The 24,903-nt window shown below is 44.6% G+C and overlaps 1 protein-coding gene across 3 annotated transcripts; it reads left to right on the top strand.

Annotated features, from left to right (window-relative positions):
• Positions 1 to 1,945: 1,945 nt before the first annotated feature.
• STON1 (stonin 1) lies at positions 1,946 to 23,135 on the top strand. 3 transcript variants are annotated; one of them, XR_007375327.1, is made up of 4 exons: positions 1,946 to 2,063; positions 10,435 to 12,404; positions 16,084 to 16,256; positions 16,409 to 19,137. XR_007375327.1 is itself a non-coding variant. In XM_048936826.1 (4 exons), exons 2-4 carry the CDS (start codon positions 10,484 to 10,486, stop codon positions 19,750 to 19,752), a joined length of 2,199 nt encoding a protein of 732 aa, XP_048792783.1. In that variant the 5' UTR covers positions 1,946 to 2,063; positions 10,435 to 10,483; the 3' UTR covers positions 19,753 to 23,135. The 3 variants fall into 3 exon arrangements, 2 of the variants coding, with proteins under 2 accessions (XP_048792783.1, XP_048792784.1); XM_048936826.1 differs by lacking the exons at positions 16,084 to 16,256; positions 16,409 to 19,137 and adding exons at positions 19,158 to 19,360; positions 19,678 to 23,135; XM_048936827.1 differs by having other exon boundaries at positions 16,084 to 19,137.
• Positions 23,136 to 24,903: the final 1,768 nt, after the last annotated feature.

The following is a 24,903-nucleotide window of genomic DNA, read 5'->3' as shown; positions in this document are numbered from 1 at the left end:
TACTTTGCAACAAGCACAGTCACCCAGGCTGCTCATCCAAGGCAGCCCCTGCATACTGTCCCAGGTCCTTGTCACTGCACCAAAATAAAGAAATCCCCGTGGTTTTTATAAACAGCCTTTATACAACTCCTCATGTGAAGTTTGAGCAGTGAGTCTGAACTATGTACATGGAGCTGGCTCCTTGAAAAATCACCCAGCCTGCTTTATAACATCGGTCTTCATGCCAGGGAAGAATCCAGGTAAAGCTGCAAGAATGGAGTGTCCTGCCAAAAATTCGTGGCAGGAGAGTCAGCCTGGCCCCCATCTCCTTGCTGTGATCAACAGCTGCTCTTCTTGTCTTGGTACCCCTTTCAAGAGCTCCCCTTTGAGTCAGAGCTGTGACACCAACCACACCAGTCCTATCAAAGGTGATGCAGTGTGAGTTGCCCCTTCTCTAGTTCCTTTTTTGAGTGCTGTTTACTTCAGATGGTCTGGACACCGTGTGTGCACATGGGGATAAGTGTGTGGAGGGGCTAATGGTGAGATCCGTGCATGACTCAGTGAGAAGGGCACCCCATATTGACTGGGGACACTGGAGGAACATCCAAACCCATAGTGCTGCCCTGTGTTTTGAGGAGGTCTCTCTGCTCCAGCTCTGCCACAGGCTGTGAGGTGTGCATGGTGCCTCAGCAACAGCCTCCACACAAGCTTGTGCATGGAGACGGGGGATGCACTGTGCACTCCAGCATCTCCAGGGCATGCTTATGGAGGCCTCAGGCAGCCACCTCGCTCAGCCCAGAGCTCATTGCCTGCATGACACAGGCAATACATTTTAACTCCTGATTCCACTTCAACTTCCCATTCCATTTCCAGTTGGGGTTATACTTCCTCTTCTGGTTTAATTTCCACTTCTGGTTCATCTTCTACTTTTGGCTTCATGTTCCACTTACGGTTTTGGATTCATTTTTGCTCCAATCCGCTTTTACTTCTGCTTCCACTTTCAATTCCGGTTACTCATCTACTTCCACTTCCAATCGTGGTTCCACTTCCGGTTCTGCATTTCCTTCCTTTTTCACTTCCAGTTCCACGATCACTTCCGGTTCTAGTTTAGTTTGGGTTACATTTCCACTTCTTGTTTCATGTCTGCTTCCATTACATTTGTACTTCCAGTTCCTCTTTTGTTCTGTGTTCACTTCTGGCTCTGAGGTCACTTCCGGCCAGCCATTCACTCTCGCTCCTTCAGTCAGGGTTTGGTTCCACTTCCAGTCGCACGTTTTCTTTAGGTTCCACCTCCTTCCAGCTGCAGTTTTACTTCTGGCTCAGTGCCCACTTCCAGTTCACAGTCTGCTTCTGGTTACATCCGTATTTCTGCTTCCACTTCTCAGTTCACCTCCGATTTTGAGTCCATTCCAGTTCCTGTTCCGCACCAGGCTGAAACATCCCAACCTGACCTGAGCTCTGCCAGGTCAGCCTGAGATGTGCTGTGCTGAGCTGAGCTGTGCTAGGTCACAAGCTGAGCTGTGCTAAACCAAACTGAGCCCTGCTGGGCCATGCCAAGTTGTGTGAATCCACGCTGAGCCATGCCAAAATGCGTCTAACTGTGCTGAGCAGTGCTGAGCCATGCTAAACCACGCTGAGCTGTGCAGCTAAGAGCCATGGCAAACCGTGCTGTGCTATGTCGAGCCAAACCTCGCAGAGCTGTGCTGGGCCATGCCGAATCATGCTAAGTTGTGGCATGCCGAGCTGAACCTTGCTGAGCTGTGCTGAACCATACCTAGCCATGCTGAACGGTGCCAAACGCTGATGTGCCATGCTGGGCTGAGCCGAGCCGCGCTGTGCCGAACTGCGCCGTGCTGGGTGAAGCCGAACTTTGCCGAGCCGTGCCATGCCACCCCACGCCAGCCCAACCTTTCCTATCGAAGCCAGCCGACCCGACCCGACCCCGCCCCACCCGAGCCGTGCCGGGGCGGGGCTGCGAGGCGGATCCTGGCCCCGCCTGCGGGGCGACAGCGCCTCCTGCCCGGCCGGTGCCGGCCGCTGGTGCTGCGTCTGCTGCTGGCGGCGTCTCCCTCCTGGAGTACCGGGTAAGGAGTTGCTCCCGGGGCCGCTGGAGCGATGCCGGGATGGGGCGGACAGCGGGGCGCGGGCAGTCGGGGCTGGGCGGTAGCGTCTGTTCCGAAAGCGGAGTTTGGTGTTCGGGAAAGTGCAGCTGGGGGCTCAAGGGCGAGCCGGTGGGTGGGATTCTTGTTTTGGGCGAGTTGAAAAACATTTGGCTCTGTTTTTCCGCCCGTAAGCGTTTGTTGGCGGCGAAGGGACGTGGCTGGGGGTGCCGGGAGCGCCGAGCCGCCGTCGGGAGCGGCCGCGGAGCTGCGTTTGGGTCGGGCGTTGCGCCGGACGGCGGGGGCTCATTCTTCCTTAGTTTGGGCTCTCGGTTTGTTTTCGTACCGCACGGAAGCGGGATGAATTCCTGGAGGCTCTCTCGCGGTTTCTAGCAGCGCAGCCGGTTGCGTTAAACTCTGCCGCGTTGGGATGTTCTCTCCTCGCCGCGGGGCACTCGGAGCCGCTCGTTGCGGGAGCGAGTCGATGGCTGCGGGATCTTACATCGGGACCGCTCATCTCCCTGCCGGCTCCGTGGTCCATGTTTGGAGGCCGCGGCTCTCCTACGTCCGTAACAGAGAGAGAAACAAAAGCAGCCGTGCTGGGCTTTGCTCTGATCAGAAGCCGTGTTGGGGCCTGGCTCCGCGCTCGGGTCTGCTTGTCCTCCTTCCTCCCTCCTTCCGCACAAAGTTATTTTCTCTCACTCGGGAAAACAATGGGATGTGTGTAAGTGTAATGGGGCAGCTTGCTCGCATTGCTACCCGTGTCCAGATCTCTAATTGAGGCAAATGAAGGCCGTGTTTGTGTGTGTGGATGTCACCTCTGACACGCAGCGCAGCGGGTGGTGCCGGAGGGCACGGCTGCTCTTGTTTCCCATCTTTGCCTCATGGTTCTGATTGATGTTGAGTGAGAGCTGAAGTATTTTGCTTCAGGGAGTTGGGCTGTTCTCACGTCCATCCCAGAGGAGCTTCTGGAGAGGAATCTGGATGAGGATTCCTATATGACTGAGATAGGAATTGCACGTGAGTTGCTCTGAAAGTAATGCCTCCTATTTATTTCCATGTAAACTACAAAGGCTGCTGCAACACTTTTTGATAGAGCAAATTCTCAGCTACAAAACAATATTTTCCAACATAGTCACTGCCATTAGCTCTGCATTTTTGCCAGCAATATACAAGAGCCTGCATGCTACACCTGTGCAAATCTGCACCAGTGGAGGTAATTGCTATTGCCACTGCTGAAACACCACCCACAGCCTCACTGTGCTCATGTTCACTGTTGGGTCTCCATAAACTTTCAGCAAGCATCCATGAATGTCAGTGGGTGCCATTTTTTCTGCATGGAGCAACTCGGTTTTTTTGCTCCATCCGCACTTGTATGTCAGATGCCACAGTGTCAGATTGCTCCTCTGCTGCCGTCTGTCTCACAGCAATAAATGCAGAGAGATGTGGGAAGGAAGGTTCAACCTCTGCTGCAGTCTCAGCAACGTTCACCTCTGACGCCATGGGCCAATTCAGTAACACAATGGAGTTGTGTTGGTGTGAGTCCCCAAGCCCTGTGACAGGGAAAGGTGCAGTGTTTGCAGATGGTGGCTCTGCCAGCAGTGCTGCTCTGTCAGAGGGCTCTGCTGGCTGTGCTGTGCTGCTTTTGAAGAAGGGGGCCAGTGCTGCCTATAGGCCACCCCAGCATGGCAAGGCTTTAAATAATGATGCAAAACTGTCAGAACGTGTCTCCCACCTCTCCCCCCAGCGCACAGTATGATATGTAATGTTGGTGGAAAGAGGCCCTGAAATTAGCTTTTCCATTCCATGCTGACTGTGGCATCCTGTCCATGACAACATGCACATGAGCTGAGGGCCGGAGCATGGTGTGCCACACAGGGAGCTCTGCCTAAGCAGGACCAGTCACACGTGTGGTTTTGTTGTCTTTTTGAGGCAGTTTTTGCAATTAGTTGGTATGCAAGTGCTAGGGAAGGGCTGGTAGAATGGATCCAGGCATGGGAAGCTTATTTCTAGCACCTACCAGTGAAGGTTGGTGTGGTTACTCCATGGCAAAGATGGGAATGGTTTGGGGTAGCAGTGCTGAATTGCCATACAACCGCTTCCTGAGGAGGGGGAGCAGAGGGCAGTGCAGGGCTCTGCTCCTGGGAACCAAAGGCAGGAAGGAACAGCACAGAGCTGTGCCAGGGCAGGGTCAGAGTGGGCACTGGGAAACCTTCTTCACCTTGAGGGTGGTCAGACACTGGAAGGGGCAGCATAGCAAGGCAGCAGGTGCCCTGTGACTGTCAGTGTTCGGGAGGCATTTGGACAATGCCCTCATTGAGTGCTGTAACTTCTGGTTGGCCCTGAGATGGCTGGGCAGTGGGAGGAGATGATCTCTGAAGGTCCCTTCCAGCTGGACTTCTAGTATATACAGAACGAGATAGGCCATCCCTGTCTGGCTGTGCAGAGAAGTGGGTGTTTTGCTCTGCAGCACTCCAGTGTTTGTCCTCAGCTCTGGGCACTCTCCAGGGACAAAGCATTTGGGCCAGTAAACAGACATGACATTTTAATGACACGGTAGCCTATTACCACATGCTTGCTGCAGTGTTTATATGTTTGCTACCTTATTTTTTCCCCCAGCACAGACAGTATCCAGCTGTGAGGTTTGCTTTATTCCCATGGCAAGCATAAGCTCTGCTGGAGCTGCAGTGTGCTGATGCCATTGAGAGTGTTAATTTTTTTCACACCTGTGGGTGCGATATCAGCTGCTGTATCCATAAACTGTGCATGACTCAGGATGGAGCGAGCTGCTCCTGCCTCATGCTGAGGATGTGAGGATGCACTGCTGGGGCTGGGAGCAGGGAATTCCACCCTGACAGCTTCTCCCAGCTGTGCCCGTGCCCTGCAGAGCCAGCAATGCAAGCGCCAGTTCCTGTCACGCTTTGAAGTATTGCTGACCCTTACAGCAGCAACTTGTTTTTGAGAAGTTAGCGCACGAGTAATGCAGCGGGAGACTCCATGTGTATGTCCAAAACACAAACAAAAGCCAAGAAATTCCTGTTCCCAGTCAGCTTTGCCATTTGCTTGTGTTTGCTGCAGCATGGGTTGAAGATGTTTTTATGTCTTGGAAATGTGGAGCAGAGTTAAATAAAAGTGCAGCTATGTGCAGTCTTACAACAGAACTTGAGGCAAATCAGCGTAAATCAACCTATGCTTTACATAGAAAGTGTTCTTCAAGTTTTGGTTGTCTTTTTCTTTTCAGTGTAGTTATGTGATAAACAAGCAGCAATACAAGGAAGATGGCTATAAAGTTCAGAGATAAAATTGCCATATTTTCGTTAGCTGTTACAAGAATGTTTAGGGCACTTTATATATCATATCTGTGTTATTGCTTAATCTGCAGAGAATTTGTACCTCCCTGTGAAGCCATTACACTTGATGGCAAAATGCTTTAAGAACTGTCTGCATATTTGTACAGCAAACTCATATGGTGTTATGGGACAGTGCTTACTAGGAGAGTTTTGTGTTATATTTCCAGTTAGCATGCAAAGAGTGGATGAAGATGTTCCTGGAAATGTAATTTCCATGTGCTGATGTATGGGGGTCATAGTCCATCAGGGCAGTGCAGACACAGCTGGACGAGGTTGCTGACCTCAGCTGGCTGAGGAACAAGGATGAAACATACCAAAGCCAATGCTTTGAGTTGCCCCTTGCAGCAAGCAAGTTTTATGCTTGCACTGCAGCAGCGGACTGTGGGAGTTGAGCAGTATTTTGGCTGCAAACTTGATCTGAGATTTTAGAAGCAGAAAAGGACTTGGTAATAGCTACAGCCTGTGAAATCTCACAATATTGGTACAGAAATCCTCTTCCTTATGTCCTTGAGGTAATAAAATGAAGAAATGAAGCTGCAACCTTTGTTAGATGCTGAGAGACTGAGTTCATCTGATAAACAGCAAGAATGATTTTGGACAGAATGGGATGAGCTGAAATGAGTTTCAGCTTTTGGGTTTGCTGGAGTCTAATTTAGGATCAACGGTCATTTCAGCTGGCTGCTTTGTTTGTAATCCTAGTATTCTAAAAAGGGCATTTCCTGTCACATATCTGAATGAGATGCTACACGTGCATGTAATTCAGATGTTATGGGCTGCATAGCATGCGTGGTCATAGAGATCAATGGTGTCTCATGTTGTTTTCCTGTAACCTAAAGTGCTTGGGTTATGCTTACATGCATCCCAGGGGAGCTTTTTGGAGCCCAGACAAATCTGTTTTGCATCCTGACTCTACTGCCTTTTAAAGGAAGAATGCCCTAATTCTTAAGAAGGAATTTGAAGCACTTTTTAGAACTGGAGAGGCAAGATTAACTTATTGTAACAGCATCAGAGAACAAACTTCATAAAGTAGGTAAGCCTGTGAAGGCTGTTTAAGTGCTTGGTGGATGGTGCTGCCTGTGACAGTGGAGAGGGTGCATGTCATCGTATTAGCATGACATCACAAAAATAGCCCTTAAGGACCTGTTTGGATTTTTTTGTTCTCCACTCCTTGTGGTTGTTGTGGCGATCAGGGAGCAGTAACAGTGGAACTGCTATCTATATCTTGGAGTGTGTCCACAGGAGGAGCACTAAGATGCTCAGAGGGCTGGAGCACCTCTCCTATGAGGAAAAGTTGAGGGAACTGGGCTTGTTTAGCTTGGAGAAGAGAAGGCTCTGGGGAGACCTCATTGTGGCCTTCAGCACTTGAAGGGAGCGTATAAACAGGAGGGGGAATGGCTGTTTACGAGGGTGGCTCATGATAAGACAAGAGGAAATGGTTTTAAACTGAGACAGGGGAGCTTTAGGTTAGATATTAGGAGGAAGTTTTCCACTCAGAGGGTGGTGAAGCACTGGAACAGGCTGCCCAAGGAGGCTGTGGATGCCCCATCCCTGGAGGCATTCAAGGCCAGGCTGGATGTGGCTCTGGGCAGCCTGGTCTGGTGATTGGCGACCCTGCACATAGCAGGGGGTTGGAACTGGATGAGCATTGTGGTCCTTTTCAACCCAAGCCATTCTGATTCTATTGCAACGTTTGCTTCTTGTGCATGTGTTGGGGTTTTTGTTTGTTTTCTTTTACAGTATTCCTTTTTTTTTTTGGTTCTGAAAAAGTAATAAAAGGTGAAAGCTGCAGTCTTTGAGAGGAATGTGAATGATGTCAGTGCAGAGGAGAGCTCCATCTGCCTGAGTATCTTCCTCACAGAATTGCAGTGACTGAAGTTAAATCTTTGGCAGGTATGCTCCAAACAACTGTATGAGTGCATTTTCTAACGGGAAGAAACACGCTCAGTAATCTGCAACATCACATTTTACAAAGGCTGAGTAGCACCAGGAGCTGGGAAAAAGAAATAGCTCAACATCTGGAAATATTACAGGGCACTGAAAAACTTCATTTGTCGTGTGAGAAGGAATTAGGTTGCAAAACGCATGTTTTTTTTCCTGTAAACTGCCTTCGTCTTTGCTTATGTTTCCACTTAATCTTGTCTTTTTTGTTCACGCAGCTTTAGTAGTTGGTGGTTTGCCCCCCAGCACATTGCAGTGGGAGGCAAGGCTGGGTTTGGCAGCCTGCTGAGCTCGCCGTCATTTCCGTCAGGCTGTGCCTGCGCATCTCTCCCAGAGCCCGTGCAGCAAGGAGAGCTTGCTGTCGGCTGTGCTCTTCTCTCTCTGGCAGTCGCTTGCTTTTTGTAAATGCCAGATGCAGATGGAGCAAGGCTGAAAGCATTGAAGCTTGCTCTGTGTAGAAACAGTTGTTAATACCACAGAAGGGACAGAGGAGGGGAGCATGAAACAGGAGAGAAAGTGACGACCGAACTAGAGAGCAACAAGCTGTGATTTTCCTTCCCCTTGACTTTGATGAAGGGGTGGAGTGGGTGAAGGATACAGTAGTAGCTGTGTGTCTGAGCTATGAAAGCCATTTGTAACTTGTTTGCTCTTTTCCTCCCCCTCTCAATCTGTGGACAGGAGAATGCTTATAAAATAACTGGCATAGCGTAAATATTTTTACTGAACAAAAAAGTCAAGAGGTCAGAAAAATAATGAAGGCCCAGAGTGTCTCTGTGCCAAGCATGTATTTGTTCAGCAGTAGATTGAGTGCTTCGTGTCACAGTTTGATTTCTTCAAGGCTATTAACTAGCCAAGAAATAAGGGAGAGATTTTAAGCAATAATGACTTGTAGCGTAAGATTTAACTTGGCTGAAGTTTGTTGTCTTTAGAAACAGACTATTCTCCAAATGCTACAGATGAGGAATGGCTTTTGTGGTTACATGCTTATATGCACACATCCTTGCCTTGCAGTTAGAAAATAGCCTGTTTGTACATGAAGGAGAGTGGCTCTAAGCCATCATTATCTAAGTGTAATTAACAGAGTAATGCGTGTGCAGGTGGCTTGGTGTAAATGAACTCTGCCTTCGTTGTGCCTTCAGGCAAATGTGAATGCATTCTGACACAATAAGAGTATGTTTCTCAAATGAACAGTGTTTATATAGGCCCTGTGGTGCTTCATTGTAGTGGATTCCTTTGCAGTCATCAGCAATTTATTTCTTACTTCTGCATCAAGTCAGGAGCAGTGGGGAGGAAGAACTTTGGGGATGACGCCTCCTACAATGAGTTTATATTTCAGTGAATTATTTGAAACAGCAAAGGCAAGCATAATTAATAACCAGTAAATACTGGTTACAGTCCTGCTTAGAGGACATCTAGCTGTGCACTTTACCAAAGTTAATGTGTTTGATGAAGTGTGGTTTTATTAATTGATTTGAAGCCTGGTGCTTTTTCCAGGACGCCTGCCAATTCAGTACATAGCATATGTTGTTACTTACTTGGCCTTGACTGGCAGCATCGCGTCTCTGCTGAAGGCTTTTAGTCTGCACTTCAGCAGAGGTGTATTGTGTTCCTACCATCATCGAATCACAGAATGGCTCAGGTTGAAGGGATCCCACAGCCCACCCAGCCCCAACCCCTGTTGTGGGCAGGGCTGCCCCCCACCAGCTCAGGCTGCCCAGGGCCCATCCAACCTGGCCTTGGGCACCTCCAGGGATGGGGCACCACAGCTCTGGGCAGCAGTGCCAGGGCCTCACCACCTTCTGAGTGTAGAATTTTCCCCAAGGTCTAACCTGAGTTTCCCCTCTTTTAATTTAAAACCATTCCACCTTGTCTTTTCATTACCAGATCATATAGAACATTAGTCTCCTCCTTTTCGTAAGCCCCTCTGGATGCAGTGAGGTCTCCCTACAGCATTCTCTTCTCCAGGCAGAACAAGCCCAGCTTTCTCAGCCTTTCTTCATAGGAGAGGTGCTTCAGCCCTCTGAACATCTTTGTGGCCCTCCTCTGGAGCCACTCCAACAACTCCTCATCTTCATTGTGCTGGGGGCCTCAGGCCTGGACACTGTGCTGCAGATGAGGTCTCATAAGGGCTCTCTTACGGCTAGCTCTTTCTTGAGCATTTCTACCTCCCCTCTCTATCTTCACTGTGACACGTGATCTCTAAGGGTGTGAGTCCAGAGGTGCAAGAAGTGAACTGATAACTGCCCAGATCCAGGAGGCAGCTCAGGTATGAGCATGGAGCAGGCTGTGAGCCACGGGTTGGTTCTGATGTTGGCAGCATCCTCTCTGTGGCCTCTCACCTGCAGATGCTCATATGGGTGCTGTCACCTGTGCCTGTAACACAGTGAGAGTGTCTGCCTTGCAGTGGCTGTTCGTTGCATGAGTTAACTTGGTGGACTGGTTTTACCATGATTGCAGTAATATGTGCGCCTTTTCCATCAGCTCAGTGTAGCACCAGATTTGTTCTTGGAGACAGCTGCACCATTCTGAGTGCACCTCATTTGAAGCAGAGGCACAGTATAGAAAAGTCTGTCTGTATTATGCAGCTAAGCTGTACGGTAGAAAATATTGTTTTTATATGGTCCTTGACACCCATGGGATATCATACTGTCTATGACAAGAGCAGAAATATGTAATACACAAAATACGTTAGATTAGGCAATGATTTTAAACTAAAAGAAGATATGTCTAGATTGGATGAAAGGAAGAAATTCTTCTTTATGAGGGTGGTGATGCACTGCCTGGAGAAGTTGTGCTTGCTCCGTCCCTGGAGGTGTTTGAGGCCAGGCTGGATGGGACTTTGGGCAGTCTGATCTAGTGGGAGGTGTTCCTGCCAACAGCAGAGGGGTTGTGACTGGATGGTCTAAAAGGTCCCTTCCAACCCCAACCAATTAATGGCTCTATATGGCTTGTAAACTGCACGTGATTTTTAAGCTTTGTGTGGTTTGAGTATTGCAAGGGTTGGGTTTCTTGCATTTTTTTTCTCTCAAGAGAATTGATTTCAGATTATGTCTGTTGTTTCTTCATAGATGGTTTGTCGGTGATATATCTGCGAGTGCTTCAGATTTCTCCTACAAGATGTGTTCCACAAATCCAGCCAACTGGGTTACCTTTGATGATGAGCCACTCTTCCAGTCACCTCAGAAACTGGTTCATAATCAGAGCAGTTGTAAAGCAAATGGACTGAAACTCAATCTCTCTACTGTGCATGAATCTTCAAGTCGATCATCTTCTACAGGTAGCACTCCACTCTCATCTCCTGTAGTCGACTTCTACCTGAGTCCTGGCCCACCCAGTAACTCTCCACTTACTACACCTACCAGAGAATACCCAGGCATCCAGAAGCATGGGATTCATGTCCTTTATCCTATTCCTGAATGGCCACCAAATGCTAACCCTCCATCACCTGGGGTTTGCTCTTCCCTAGCCTTGCAGAAACCCAGCAGCCTTCTTTTGACTAATGATGGTTCAGTTAAGACTTCATTCTCCAAATCAGTAGATGAAGGAAACACTGGTCTGCAAGGGAGCTGTGACAAGTCAGAAGAGTCATCAGCAGCAGGACAGTTCCCATACTTCCAGACCGACTGTGGTTTTTCCAGTCCCTTTTGGAAGGAAGGATGCTCGCTCAGCACATCTCCAGCTAACATTAATGTGTACGGGAAGGATAAAGTACTTGATAAAGGCACTTGTCATTCTAAAGAAAAAGAGATTTGCCATGATCAGAAGAGCCTTAACCAGGGCTCCTTCAGCTACATCTGTGAGAGGCTTGAACACCTGCAAACTGATGGCTCTGATGCTGTGGGAGCTCTGCCCATCTCCGGTTCTCATGAATGGCACAAAGATCCCCCAGCTGTTCCTCACAGCCTGTTCAGGAGCCGGAAAGCTGATGGATGGCCGTTCATGCTGAGGATTCCTGAAAAGAAGAATATGATGTCATCTCGGCAATGGGGCCCTATTTACCTTAGGGTCCTAGCTGGAGGAATATTACAGATGTACTATGAAAAAGGACTCGAAAAACCTTTCAAAGAATTCCAGCTTCAGCCACACTGTAAGCTATCTGAACCCAAATTAGAGAGCTATAATGTTTCAGGAAAAATTCACACCGTGAAGATTGAGTGTGTATCTTATACAGAGAAAAGAAGGTATCATCCAAAGGTAGAAGTGATCCATGAGCCAGAGATTGAGCAAATGCTAAAGCTGGGAACCACAGATTATAATGACTTCACTGATTTCCTTGTAACAGTTGAGGAAGAGCTTATGAAGCTTCCTACTACTTCTAAACAAAGGAGAAATTATGAAGAGCAAGAAATGACTCTGGAAATAGTGGATAACTTTTGGGGAAAAGTCACTAAAGGAGAAGGAAAGCTTGCAGAATGTGCTGTTATCACACATGTTTATTGTTTGTGTTTTGTGAATGGAGGTACGGACTGCTTTCTAACTCTAAACGACCTGGAACTCCAGAAGAGGGATGAGCGTTACTTTGAGAAGGAGGTGGAGAAGAAATGGATCAATATTCTTGATTTCCATTTCCACAACTGCGTCAAAATGCAGGAATTTGAGCAATTGCGAATTATCAGGTTTACACCCCCTGATGCCTGCAGGCTGGAGCTAATGCGCTTCAGGACACAGTATCATGGAGAAGACCTTCCATTTTCTCTGAAGGCAATGGTAGTAGTTCAGGGGGCATATGTAGAACTTCAGGCTTTTATAAATATGTCTTCAACTGCTCTGATCTCAACACGGTTGCCCTCTGTGAAATGCTGTGAAAATGTTATGATACACTTTCCAGTACCTGCACAGTGGGTCAAAGCACTTTGGACCATGAACTTGCAAAGGCAGAAGTCCCTAAAAGCAAAAATGAATAGAAGAACGTGCCTTGGTTCTTTACATGAGATTGAATCTGATCCTGTAATACAAGTCTCAGTTGGAACGGCAAAATATGAGAGTGCCTACAGGGCTGTTGTGTGGAAGATAGACAGGCTTCCAGATAAAAACTCAAGTAAATAATTTGCTCTATAAATTGATGGGCTTGGGTGCACATCTTCTCATGGTTTTTGCATTGCTCTTACACTTGTCTGCGTATTTTTTTTAAGGGCATTTTCCCAATTCAGTGGAGTCAGTAATTATAAGGTTACAGTAGCATGAAAGTGGATCTCATCATTTTGAGTAAACCTCAAGCCTGGAGTTTGTGGCAATAGCTGCACTGCCAAAGAATGCCTCCCACTTCATTCTGGTTGCTCTCTGATGGTGATACCTCAGTAGATACTTGCAGCAATAAGGAAAGCTAGACTTATAGTCATAGACATGGGAATTGTTATTTCACTAAGTAAAATAGTTGGCTCCCTTTAATTGCAAAAAAAGTATAATTTAGAGACACAGGAACATAGAAATATATGGTTTTAAAATTCCTGTTTTTTGTCATATTGATGACAGAGGAATATATTTTCCTGTAAGGAAAGGTTGAGGGAACTGGGCTTGTTTAGTTTGGAGAAGGCTCTGGGGAGACCTCATTGTGGCCTTCCAATGCTTGAAGGGAGCGTATGAACAGGAAGGGGAATGGCTGCTTATGAGGGTGGCTCGTGATAGGACAAGGGGAAATGGTTTTAAACTGAAACAGGGGAGGTTTAGGTTAGAAATTAGGAGGAAGTTTTTCCACACAGAGGGTGGTGATGCACTGGAACAGGCTGCCCAAGGAGGCTGTGGATGCCCCATCCCTGGAGGCATTCAAGGCCAGGCTGGATGTGGCTCTGGGCAGCCTGGTCTGGTGGGGGGTTGGAACTGGATGAGCATTGTGGTCCTTTTCAACCCAGGCCATTCTATGATATTATGAGATTGCTAGGCTTAAGTACTCATTGTCTAAAGGTATTCAAACTCTTGAGGAGTGTGTTGTTCTGCTTTAAGCTCTGTCAGAGTGAAGGCACTTTCCTTGGATAGGTATTTATATGTATTTGAGACTTTGGGATCTGTAAGATTATTAAAGCAATTACATCAACTTTGGGCAAAATCTGTACTTTCTAAAAGGGGATATATGTATAGTATTGGGCTAGTCTTGTAATATCCTAACTGTCTGGACTAATTACCTCTTTAAAATGTTCAGAGAAGGTTTAGTCTTTGAAATACCTGGTTTCAGGTATGCTAGTACTAATTTGACATGATCACCTGACAATTAGATGTGTAAGCAGGCAAGACTTCATGTTCAAAGCAATTAAAAAAAAAAAGTAAAGGCAAAGATGCTACAATGGATTATTTTTTTTCTCCATTTTAACTAACTGTAAATTATGTTCAGTCTGCTTAGTTGCTTGTGTGATTTTTTTCAGTTTACAGTTCTGTATTTGAATACTTCTGATTGTTACTATGTGACTGTAATATCAACAGAAGAACTGAAGCAGGAGCAAATGAAATAAGAGTAGTATCCTCAGTCTGTAGATGAACTTGATTGCTTTTAGTGCTACAATACCATTCCAAAGCATCCTGCATCAACACGCTGATGTGGTGGCTGTGAGCATGAAGTGTTGTGTGGCTGCTGGCAGACTAGAACTAGTGGTTTTATCTGATGACATTGTGTTGCCGTGCTGGTGCCTTTTGTGTTGTACATGTTTAGGCATTCAGGTCTTCTGAACCTCAAGCAATTTTGCCTTTCCATTTCTATTGATCTAAACAGTGGGAGGGAGGACACAAATGCTTCAGGGGTCAAATCCAGAAAGGACACTGTGTTAACACCATCTCACTTCTTCCTCTTCCTTTGCCTTGACCTGTGGCCAATGCCATATGATTTGTCCTGATTCCACCACAACAGAATGACTGCTTGGAGAGGAAGTGACCATAGAATCACGGAACATCCTGAGTTGGAAAGGACCCATAAGGATCATTGAGTCCAACCCTTGGCTCTATGCAGCGCCAAAAATGGGGTGGGGGATGTTTTCTCAAGTCTTACAGGACTACCTTTTTGGGTCACTTTTAATATTCCTTCAGTATTCCTTTTGATACTCCTTTAGTGTTAGCTTCTGCAAAATCAAGTCAGCAGCTTTAGTCAGGCAGTTTTAAAGAAGATTATGAGTTTTCTTAAGTCTTTAATTCCCTGCAGTTCGTTCACCTTAAGATTAGATGTGCACAATTAAACTCAGATTTCTGGTGTTTGAAAACAAGAACCTTCTTTCTGTGACATCGTACAGCTTTACATTGTTTTTCTGGAGTACTTTAAACCTTGGACATCTGAATAATTCCTCTGGCTGAGATCTGCAAAATCATCTGTATTCTTGGAATGCTCATGTGTTTGAGAAAACATTTCAGCAGTAGTTCTGCCCAGTCAAATTTTAAAGCTTATTATCAAGTATTCTGTACACAATGAAGACTTTAAAAATAGAACTGTCCCAAGGTGTGCCAAAAATCTTGAGGCAATCGAACTAATAGAAATATGTAAACATTCCTGATGTGTTTATTGCAGCAAGAAAAAATATGCCGAGGTTTTTGCTTTCAAAAAGCTTTTGTTCAAGGCTTAAAAAAGGTCGGGGCAGGGAGGGGGGAAGGGAGAGGGAAAGATTGCTTGCAGTCATGTTGTAATTCCATTTATAGACATTGAAATGCGTTAGTATTCACTGGGTTCTACTAAATTGCTTCTGTGGAGAACTGCTGGTGAAGCGAACGCTATGTCAGCTCTGAGATACCGCAGATTTTTAAAGCTGCCTGTGCTTATTTAGATGTATAAATGGAGAGTTGGGAGCCTGAGTGTTAGCAGAGATTGACAAAAGGTTAAAAAGCCATGGCCTTGGAAAGGTTAATCCAATTAAGTTGCTGCATATTGAGTGCATCTGTTGTCTGTGAAAGCAGGACTTTGTATACAGAAATGTAGAACATTCAGTGATTTCTGCACAGGGCTGGGGCTGGTCTTTGCACTGGAGGAGCCATGTACATGTGTTGCCTGGGGAGCCTGGGAGACACTACACTTGCAATTGCTGTGTTTTAATCTCTTGCTATGTAAATTTCTGCCTGTGGTATTTCCTGCAATGCCAGTCTTCTTTGGAGCCTTGGTATGGCCTGAATTGCCTGAATTCATGAGCCTTTCTCAGATCAAGGTTGCTTGAATGCTACCTCGGGTGACTGGGTGCTAAGTAGCTGTGAGTAAAGGCAGCAAAGTTACATTAATAATAGCTGGTGAAGCGCTAACTGAATGCCAGATGACAGCTTGAATCTCATTTCATGGACAGTCATTTGTTTGTTTTTCTTCAGAGGATTGGAGCAATAGTTTGGAATATTTTTTGGAGATAAGAACCAGATTGGCAGATGTAAAATAGGATTTAGGTCCCTTAGTTCAAAAAACTTGTAACAAGTTGTCTGATCACCTCAGACCCAGGATTTCTGTCCTAAGTTAGCTAGTAAAAGCTCCGTTTTTCTCCCCAGATTATCTAGTTACTTTTCAGAAGTGATTTGTTTCCAGCAGGCCAGATGGCCATGTCTCCATGATGCCTGAAAGTACGTGTTTTGCACAGCTAGACAAGCATCTGAATAACATGTTCTCTTAGCTTCCACTGGGCAACTTTACAGGCTTACCCTGTGCCTGCTTGTTTTTGCCATTTTCTCTGTTTCTGGCCAACAACTAATTTATTTAGCATTACTGTTTCTTTTGCAAAAAGGTTTTGTACACACAGCCTCTCTTTCTTCTAACTCCACTGTTGTACTAGGCTGGGAAACAACAGTTTCATGGAGCAGAGCTGATGAGGACTGGCAAATTGTAGGTGAAAACTGAAGCAATGCTCAGCATCTTCTGAGTGCTGTGCTGGTTGATCGCTTCACGTCCAACAGCTGATGCTCCTATCAGTGCCCACCAGCAGGCAGAGGAACTTGTCTACAAACGGTGAGTACCTCTGGCGTTGATGTTGTTGCAATAGGTGTTGGGGAAATTCCTGTGTTTTGGGGGTAAGTAGAAGGGAAAAGTGGATGCCGCTCCAGAGGACTTGGGGCAGAAGCCTTAACCAGGTCCCAAAACTGTGATCTTTACTTTTGCAGGCTACAACCTAGCAGAAAGAAAGAGCACCAGAACCTACCAGCACCGAGATCGCATGAAGCGCACTGTGCCTGTCACAGCCTGTGTTACCTGGAATAGAAGCCTAGATGTATTTTTAAGTGCTGTGTGGTATCTGAACCATAACTACGCCTTGTCTAAAAGAGGATCCTCTAGCATCCTCTAGTTCCAAGAGGAACAGCCCATTTATATCTTCATCTGAGATCATGTGGACATCTACCATGAGACGTTTATTCATCCAGAAATATTTCAAGCAGTGGTTATTTCACAGACTGCCATTCTCAGAAGACAAAGTACTTTTCCAGACAACTCCCATTACTGCTTGTTTCTTCAAAGGCCTCCCTCCCACACCAGGAAGAAATTTATTTCCAAAAAGCCCTAGATGTATGCTCTTTTCTTTCCATCATAAATGAACTCCAAAAAAGATGTTGCTGGACAAACACTTTCTCCTCAGATTGTTATCAACTGTAGCTTCAAGAGGCTGAGAGAGAACATGATCTGCCATCTTAGTGTTGCAGCCACTGCTGTTTTGCCTGGGATTCTATGCCTGTGCTGTTGAGCTGTTAGCACATCCCGACTCAGCAGGTCCTTGAAATCATGAGGAGGACAGCTCAAGTAGGTTGCAGTGCCAGATACAAGTTGGCAGCCAGCAATTCAGCTTTGGAATGGACTGCTACTTCTGGTCTCCTTCACTGTTGGTGCTGCTGTCAGAACTACTGCTGGAACAAGAGCAGATTGAAGAATGGAAAGGCTTAGCGCAACAGCAGTTTGCTTTGTTGTGTCTGGGCAGACTGAAAGAGTGATTATGGACCAAGAGAGTGCTAGCGCAGGAGAAATGTGCTTGGCCACAGGAAGGGATTACCAGCAGAATTCATGGACAAGACCCACATCACAGCGGGAGACAGACCTGCCTGTCACTGTGTACAAGCCACCTGTCATCTCCTCACAGTTATTTAGTCTTCCTCCAGCTTCCTTCTCAAGGAGCTAGAATACTTGTTTCGGACTGTGTTCCTTCCTTCCTTCATTTCTATAATAAAGTACCTGAAATTACAGTTTTGTCTATTTGCGTAATGTCTTTTTGTCCTGAGACTTTAACCATGTGCTGCATGCCCCTGGCATTGCATTTCTTTGCCTAAGACCTTTATGTAAACTGGATATCAACGTTCTTTAGTGCCGTGAAGGACCCAGTGCCATAGTGTACTCATAGGTGTCAGTGATGTCTCACTGACATGTGAGGAGCACCAAATTTAGCACAAGTCACAGTCAGTGTCTCCTACTTAACAACCATAACAACCTTGCCTTATGGCTGCATGGACAACTCTGAGCTTGGGTTATGCACAAGTGAACTGAGCAATTGCCTGTCACACAAAAAGGAGATGACAACTCTGCTGCTTTTGGTCATGGGCCACAGTTTTGGGGGCGATCGTTGTTTCTTAAGTGTGCAGGGGATGTGAAGCATTGTGCCTTGACTGGGGCTGTAGGTGGATTGAAAAGTCTACAAGGAGGTTTTTCTGCCTGTGCTGCTCTGTTGGGTTTCCCTTCATCAGTGCTGGCTGTTGTAAAGGCCATTGTTGGGCCTTTATATATGGAGTGCTACGTTGATGATTCCCACGGGATGGAGAAAGCTTGGTGTATGTTACTTCTGCCTTCAGTATTTCCTTCATTTGGGTGTAGAATTGATAGCTGGAACAGGTAGAAGAAAGAATGAGACTTTTTTTTGCTTAAACCTTGAGATGCCAGTCAGTATAATGGATAAAGGCCAAATGTACAGTGTGAAGCCCATCTTTTACCAAATACGACCAATCCTTTCTTTGCTTTTCTTGGCCTGAAGCCAAATGGAAGTTGGTCGTTTATTCTGATGCTGGAGAAGAAAGGAAAGGCAGAATTGCTTCTTTATGCCCTGAAGAATTTGACGATGCAGATGTGATAGGGTTATTTTCATTATGTTATACTGCTTTCCTGCCCAGTGGTCCTGCCGATCTCAGCTTTCACCCTGGTGTTCCTGTGTACTAGGTGAAAGAAATGGTTTCCTTTACCATTTCCACTTTACAACAGGACAGTTGCTTCTGCAGTGTCTTTGCTGGGGAGAAGTAGAAATATTATTTTCCCATAGCAGAAGCAAAACTAGAAAAGGCGTGCAGGCAGCTTGTATCCTGGCAGCCACACCACATCTTGTTTGAGCTGTGCCCTTATCTGCCTACCGTAGACCTCCAGTAATAAATGATGGTACGTAAGATAGCTGTATTTCTTGCAGTCAGCATCCCAGTGAAATTCCTACAGCAGAAAGCTCTGGAAAATGCAGCTGTTGGGCATAGGGAGGCATCCCTGTCTTGGCTAAGCTGGGGTCTTCCAGTTTTCATTTTTCTGTGAGATTTAAAGTAAGAAATGTATTTTTGAGTGAAAACAGATTCTTCCCTTGTAGTCTGATTTTAGCAGTCATTTTTACTACTCTCTTCTTAATCAGAAGCTGGGAGGATCTAATAGATTGTATGTAAATTAATTTGTAGAACTACAGTGAAAAGTGTACTGAAGAGAAAAAAGTGAGTACGGTGCCTCCATATGTCCAAGTAGCAAAAGTTGATAGGATAATGTACAACAAAATAGCTTTGCATTAATAAAAGATAGAGCTGTGATCTCCTGCCAGCAGATTAACCATGCGTTAGAAACAAAGAAAAAGATAATTAACTGATGCTTTTTTTGTTTGTTTGTTTGTCTGTTACTTCCTTTCTCAAGGTGCAGATCATCCACACAGCCTGTCCTACAAACTGGAGCTAGGATCAGACCAGGAAATACCTTCTGACTGGTATCCATTCGCCACTGTGCAGTTCGTCATTCACGATACCTGTGCCTCAGGGACAGAAGTGAAGTCACTGGGCGTCGAGAGTGATGTGCAGCCCCAGAAGCACGTGATTCAGAAAGCTTTTTACCATTGCCAGGTATCTTCAGTTCTGCGTTTCCAATTTTTTCCCTTTTCTTCCTTTGCCCTACTCTCTTCATACGGTATTCTAACCTTTCATTTGCTTGAGATAATGGCTTCAAGCAAAGGAATCATTAAAAAATAATTCAATGTCTGTTTTTCAACATCATCTTTGATCAGAAGTGTAAATGCAGCCTTGTTTTTCCTCAGTGAGCTATTTTTGGGAGCAGTGGTTTTGAAATCTGTTGGTCTGGAAACGTCTTATTTGTGCCATTGCTGCAGATCATGCTTTCAGTTGTTTGCTAATTCTACCTGCCTTTTGTTTTCTGACTACAGGTTGAAATTGAAAAGAAGTGGATTCGGCTTGATGGAGAAGATCCAGATAAGGCTGGCAACTGCTTGATGCAGTGAAAGAGAACAGCGGGCATCACTGTAGGGTATTTACACAGGAAATTCTATTGTTAGAAACAGCGCAATGACCTACTTTCACATAAAAGAAGTCGCTGAATATATTTTTAAGTGCTTTTGGGTTTGATTCTGCAAATCGGCACTCATTCTGTTGGCTTGTGTTCAAGTCATGTTCCTGTCAAGGGAAAACTGATGGACAAGGTCTGCTTATAAAGGTTTGCAAGATATGAGCACTTATTTGACTGATCACAATATATTTTTTTCCTCTTGCATATCTATGACTTGGGAACAATCTCATATTCCACATTGAAACCTATCAGCACTACTCAAAGAGTTTGAGTCACTTGGACATATAATACTCAGCAATAAAACCTGCCAGGGCTCTTACATGCAGACCAGCATCTGTGTAGAGTCCAGCAGGACCAATTACATTTTTTTAGTGATGCTTGAAATGCTCCATCCTCCATATTTCTGTTCTCCACAATTTATGTGAGCAGAACAAATTGTAATATTATTCTCTATGAGAGCTTCAACTAATGAGTTAGAACCAGGGTGATTTCACTGGTAAAATGGGAAAGGTTCTCCTGCAGTAATATTCCTCATTTTTCTGTGGCAGTGAGCGTTTCCTTCCCAGCACTTCTGTCTGTGTCAGATCAAATCATTAGATTTTTTTTTTCCCCACTGCTGCAGCAAGTGAGGGGGCAGATCCTCAGCCAGCATAAATCAGCCCAGTTCCATTTCATTTGATGAAGCTCTGATAATTTACACCAGCAGAGGGCTTTGCTCACAAATTGAAAAATTGGTGACTTGCTACCAATTGCTCCTTTAGGATGCAGGGTCCAGATATTGCTTTGGAAACTGCAGGAGCTTCTGCACTGCTGCTTGAAGGAGCCTCAAGACAGAGAACATGTCTTCCTATATGTGGGAAGTGAGGTTTCATCATGCCACTGGCTGAAGGCCTTTCTGGAGGGAAACAGTGCAGGAATAGACTATTACAAGGGAAGTGAAGCTGTGTTACTTCACCAAATAGCTACTAACACTTTATTAATGTATTAATGTCCTATCATTGTAATTTAGGAAGAGTTTCTCCACTTCCTTACAGCCATTGTTCCCTTAATCATTTTATGCAGGCTGTAATCCCCTCTCCAAGAAAAGAAATACAACAAATTGAAAAGATATTCTTAGCATGTTTTTATTTTTTTCCTAAAGTAATCCTTACTTGGAACAGACATGTCTGGAGAACAAAAATACAGTAATGCACAGAGTTTCACTTTATATTTTTCTACAGCTTGTAACTGCTTATGTGACGACTGTAAAAATACAGATAAATGTTATTCTGCCAAATAGAAAAATGTGGGATATGCACTGAGGAAGTTACCAGTTGGAGGAAACAGAAGTAATATGAACGTAGTTCACCACGATAAACTTTTCTCCCTGTTTGGAAGCTGAGAATGAGATGGGTAATAGATTCTGTAGTAAGTCCTGGGAGCAGGCTTTTATGGGTATTGCACTGCCAAAGCCACAAAAAGACTATGATGCTATTTTGTCACCTTTATATTATCCCTTTTTGTTGGCAGTCAGCTCTTATGTGGATCTAGGAGAGGAGCAGCCAGGCTCCACCCCTTCCAGCAGCACAGCTGAATTGCCTTCACCTGTGCTCCCATGGCTGACTCAGTGCTCGCCTCAGGTGATTATCAGAGGTTCAGGCTGTGATTCAGCAGCCCCATACATTTATCCACATGGCACAATTGTGAATTTCCATCTAAGGCTTGCCAGACTGTGTTCGTTTTAGCAGCAATGGGATCAGGGACACAGGGAATCCATTCCACAAAGATGGAATGAAAGAAAGTTAGTGTTTCATTCATGGTTTTCACAACAAGTTCTAAGGCTGAAAAATTACCCTCCAGTCTCAAACAGGTGACTGTATGCCTTACTGTCAGAACACTTGAAAAATACAAGGCAGTTCAATGAAAGAAAGTTTGGGTTGACCTTATTCTCCCCATCAAATTCTAACTCCCCTTTCTATTGCAACAATCTAAAGCAGAAACACTGGCTTCCCTTTTCTAATATTTCTTCTGCGTGCTCTGATACCATTGAATATAACCAGTTGAACAAATATTCTCAGTGTTTAACACTTAATGGCTATCATTTTCTATGAATGCTATAGTAGCTGATGGTAAGTAAACATACTGGTCTTTATTGTTTAGAAATCTGGGCAGTAAATTGTCTGACTGTATTCTGGGGTGGGAATAGTTGCTATAACATGTCGAGGTACTCGGTGTCCAGCTGGCAGAGGGACTTGGAGCTTTAATAGCCCTTGGAGCTTTAATAGCCCATGAGGTACGCTGGCATGGTGCAAGGAAGCAGGGTTTGTGTGTACGTGCTGCCTGCAGCTAGCACCTGCACTCACTGAAATTCTTCCAACTGTTCTGCTCACTTCAGATGCGTACACTTCACTAAAATTTACTGCAGGGCAGTATTTAGATGTACCTGTGTTTCCTTCCCAAAAGAGAAGCAGAGCTTGGGATGTTTTATATTTTAAATGGAAATCAATGAGAACAGCTATTTTTAAAGCATCTTCTTTATTTACAAAGTATTGCATTTGCTCAAACTGACAAACGTCTTTGCATTAATGTTTCTTATACTAATTGTGTTACCGTAGATGATACTTGATATAATTTTGGATTCAAAAACACCCATTGAAGTCGATGGAAGTCTTTTAACTGACAAAATGGGATCTGCATCAAAGTCTGTGAGAATAAAGGAGTGGCAAAAAGAAAAAGAAATGAATAGTTGTAATGGGCAGGAAAAGAAAACACTGTGGAATATTCTTGATGCTGGTCAATAAGCAACCTGCAACGCATGCTTATTCCAACCAGAAGAGAGAACAAAAGAGATGAAAGGAGATGTAACTGGGTGTCAAAGCTGAAGCCTTGCAGTGACAGGGACTGATGCTCTGGGTGCCCCTGGGCAGCAGCTCTTAGAAATGAGGGTGGTGGTGCACTCCATTGAATGTGATGCCAAGCCACGGTCATCCTTACGCTCCATATAAATTGCCCAAAACTCTACATCTGAAAATGTACTTTCACATGTTGCTTCTAGTTGCATTTATTTTATTTGACAGACTTCTCAGCTGCAGTACTGCTGTCCACATCTCTATTTCACATTTATTTGTCTTTTTGTTGACTAAACACGGTAACTAACTGCTGCAGTTAGTAATTCTTAGCTGTAATTTTGATAACTCTGAAGCAGAGCTGTTATTCTTAATGGAAAATATAATTTTATTTTTGTCAGTTTAACTGTAAACGGATCAGGCTGATGATCTTGTAATAACGTTTTGTAGATTGCATATTGATTAAAAAAATAAAGTTGTATTTCAAACTTGCTGTTTCTTGTCCCCTCACTAAAAATTTATCAAGCTTGTTTTACATTTACTGTAATTAACTGGTTGATCTTGTAGTGGCAAGTACTGCAGTTCATTAGAAAAAGGAATTGCACTGTGTGTATGAGTGGGGGATATCACTCCTAGTCTCAAATGATGCTGGTCACAGGAAGCTGAACTACATATTCCATTAATGATCATATACTGCAGGCTTTTTGCCTCATTCACATAACAATAGTAAGCCAATGAATGTTTTTTTTTCCTATCCATTGCTTCTCCAAACTCCCTGGGATGTTTGAATGTAACCCAGTGACAATCATTGAAGACCTTCAGAAATTTCAAAGTCTGTTCTTGAAATGAGCTGCAATTCATAGTGAAGGGTGAAGTCACAGTGGGGAAATACATGAGTAAGGCAGAGATCTGTGGGGCAGCACTTCAAGGAATTGCCTTGAAGTATAAAATAACCATGCCACTTATCCTGTGCTGCTGTCTCTGTATCAGATGAAAACACGTAAACATTTTTAGGACAGTTTCCTAGCATGCGCTATGTTCAGCTGTTTCATAGCTCTTTCATTAGTAAAATTAATTTAAAAATGACCTGTAATTTTTTAGAAGAATCACCTCTTAGACACAGCACAGTGGAGTTGGGAAGCCTTGGAGCAGGGCTGGAGCTTTATACAAGATGGGAGGTTGAGTATTCAGGAAAGGCAAGGCTTATTTCATCCTTAATTAGGATTACTTATGCTGGATGAGTTTCTGGGTGTTTTAGAAGAGCAGAGCTGTATTCTGCAATTTGGTGTATTCAGTCTACCAGGAGTGCCATTTTTATGCAGCTGTTTTACAGGCCAGAGCTCTTATGCTCCCCAATATCTAGAAAATGTATCATTAAATTGAATTCAGAGAAAGTCTTTCCTACAGATCCTCTGATAAAGTGGTTTGAACCAGGTAAAAAAACAGGAGAATCACATGAGGAAACAGGAGTGACACATCATAAATGGGAGAGGAACGAATCACAGGTCCCAGCTTTATCTGTCTCAGATCTCCAAAAGAATGAAGGAGCTCACCGTAAAACCACACTATTAATAAAACTGGTTATGATACCAGAGCACCATATCTCTAAACCAACAGCTGAAAACAAAGGCAGCGTGTTAGATAATATCTTTAAAATGGAATTAATAGTTCTGCCCATGTCAAGGCTGCTGCATAAGGACTGCCCAGATTCTGCAAGCACTTTCTTCTAAGAATGATTACTTTTACTTGGCAAGAGGAGCGAGATGGTAGCTGTAAAACAATACCTTAACAACGAATCGCTGGTGATGTTCCTCAACAGCAGCAATACTGGTTTTTAACAGCAGAGGGCATTCTCTACCAAGCATCTGAGTTCACTGACAGTGTTTCAAGTGGTAATGCATTGGAAAACAGTATTTTTTAAAATGAATAATAAAGATTCATCATCTGAAATTAAATCTTCCCTAGATGTCACGTATCAAGAGGAGTATAAATAATTACAAATTAAAACCTGTCCAGTAAATGAATGTTTGAGGTGCCCTTAAGCATCGCTATCCCAAATGCTGACAAAACCCTGAAAAATCAGGAGGATCTGAACAGCATACTAATATTTTTGATAGCCCGGCTTCTAAAACACTTGAGAGCTGTTAAAGAAACTGCAGTGGGGAGGGCTGGACTGGAAGCTGAATTAAGACTGATGAAACATGGATGCTGTTCCCAACTGCTTTATGTGAGGTTGGGCAAAATATCTGGTGCATTTCTTC

Source organism: Lagopus muta, chromosome 2, assembly GCF_023343835.1.
Source record: "Lagopus muta isolate bLagMut1 chromosome 2, bLagMut1 primary, whole genome shotgun sequence".
Taxonomy (NCBI): domain Eukaryota; kingdom Metazoa; phylum Chordata; class Aves; order Galliformes; family Phasianidae; genus Lagopus; species Lagopus muta.
This window is presented reverse-complemented; position numbering and strand designations above follow the sequence as displayed.

What these genes read in the sequence shown, in the direction of transcription:
- STON1 (XM_048936826.1), top strand. Translation starts at nt 10,484, where the DNA reads ATGTGTTCCACAAATCCAGCCAACTGGGTTACCTTTGATGATGAGCCA. An exon ending in GCTTCCAGATAAAAACTCAA is followed by an intron (nt 12,405 to 19,157) that starts GTAAATAATTTG and finishes TCCTTTCTCAAG; the next exon opens with GTGCAGATCATCCACACAGC. An exon ending in AAGCTTTTTACCATTGCCAG is followed by an intron (nt 19,361 to 19,677) that starts GTATCTTCAGTT and finishes TTCTGACTACAG; the next exon opens with GTTGAAATTGAAAAGAAGTG.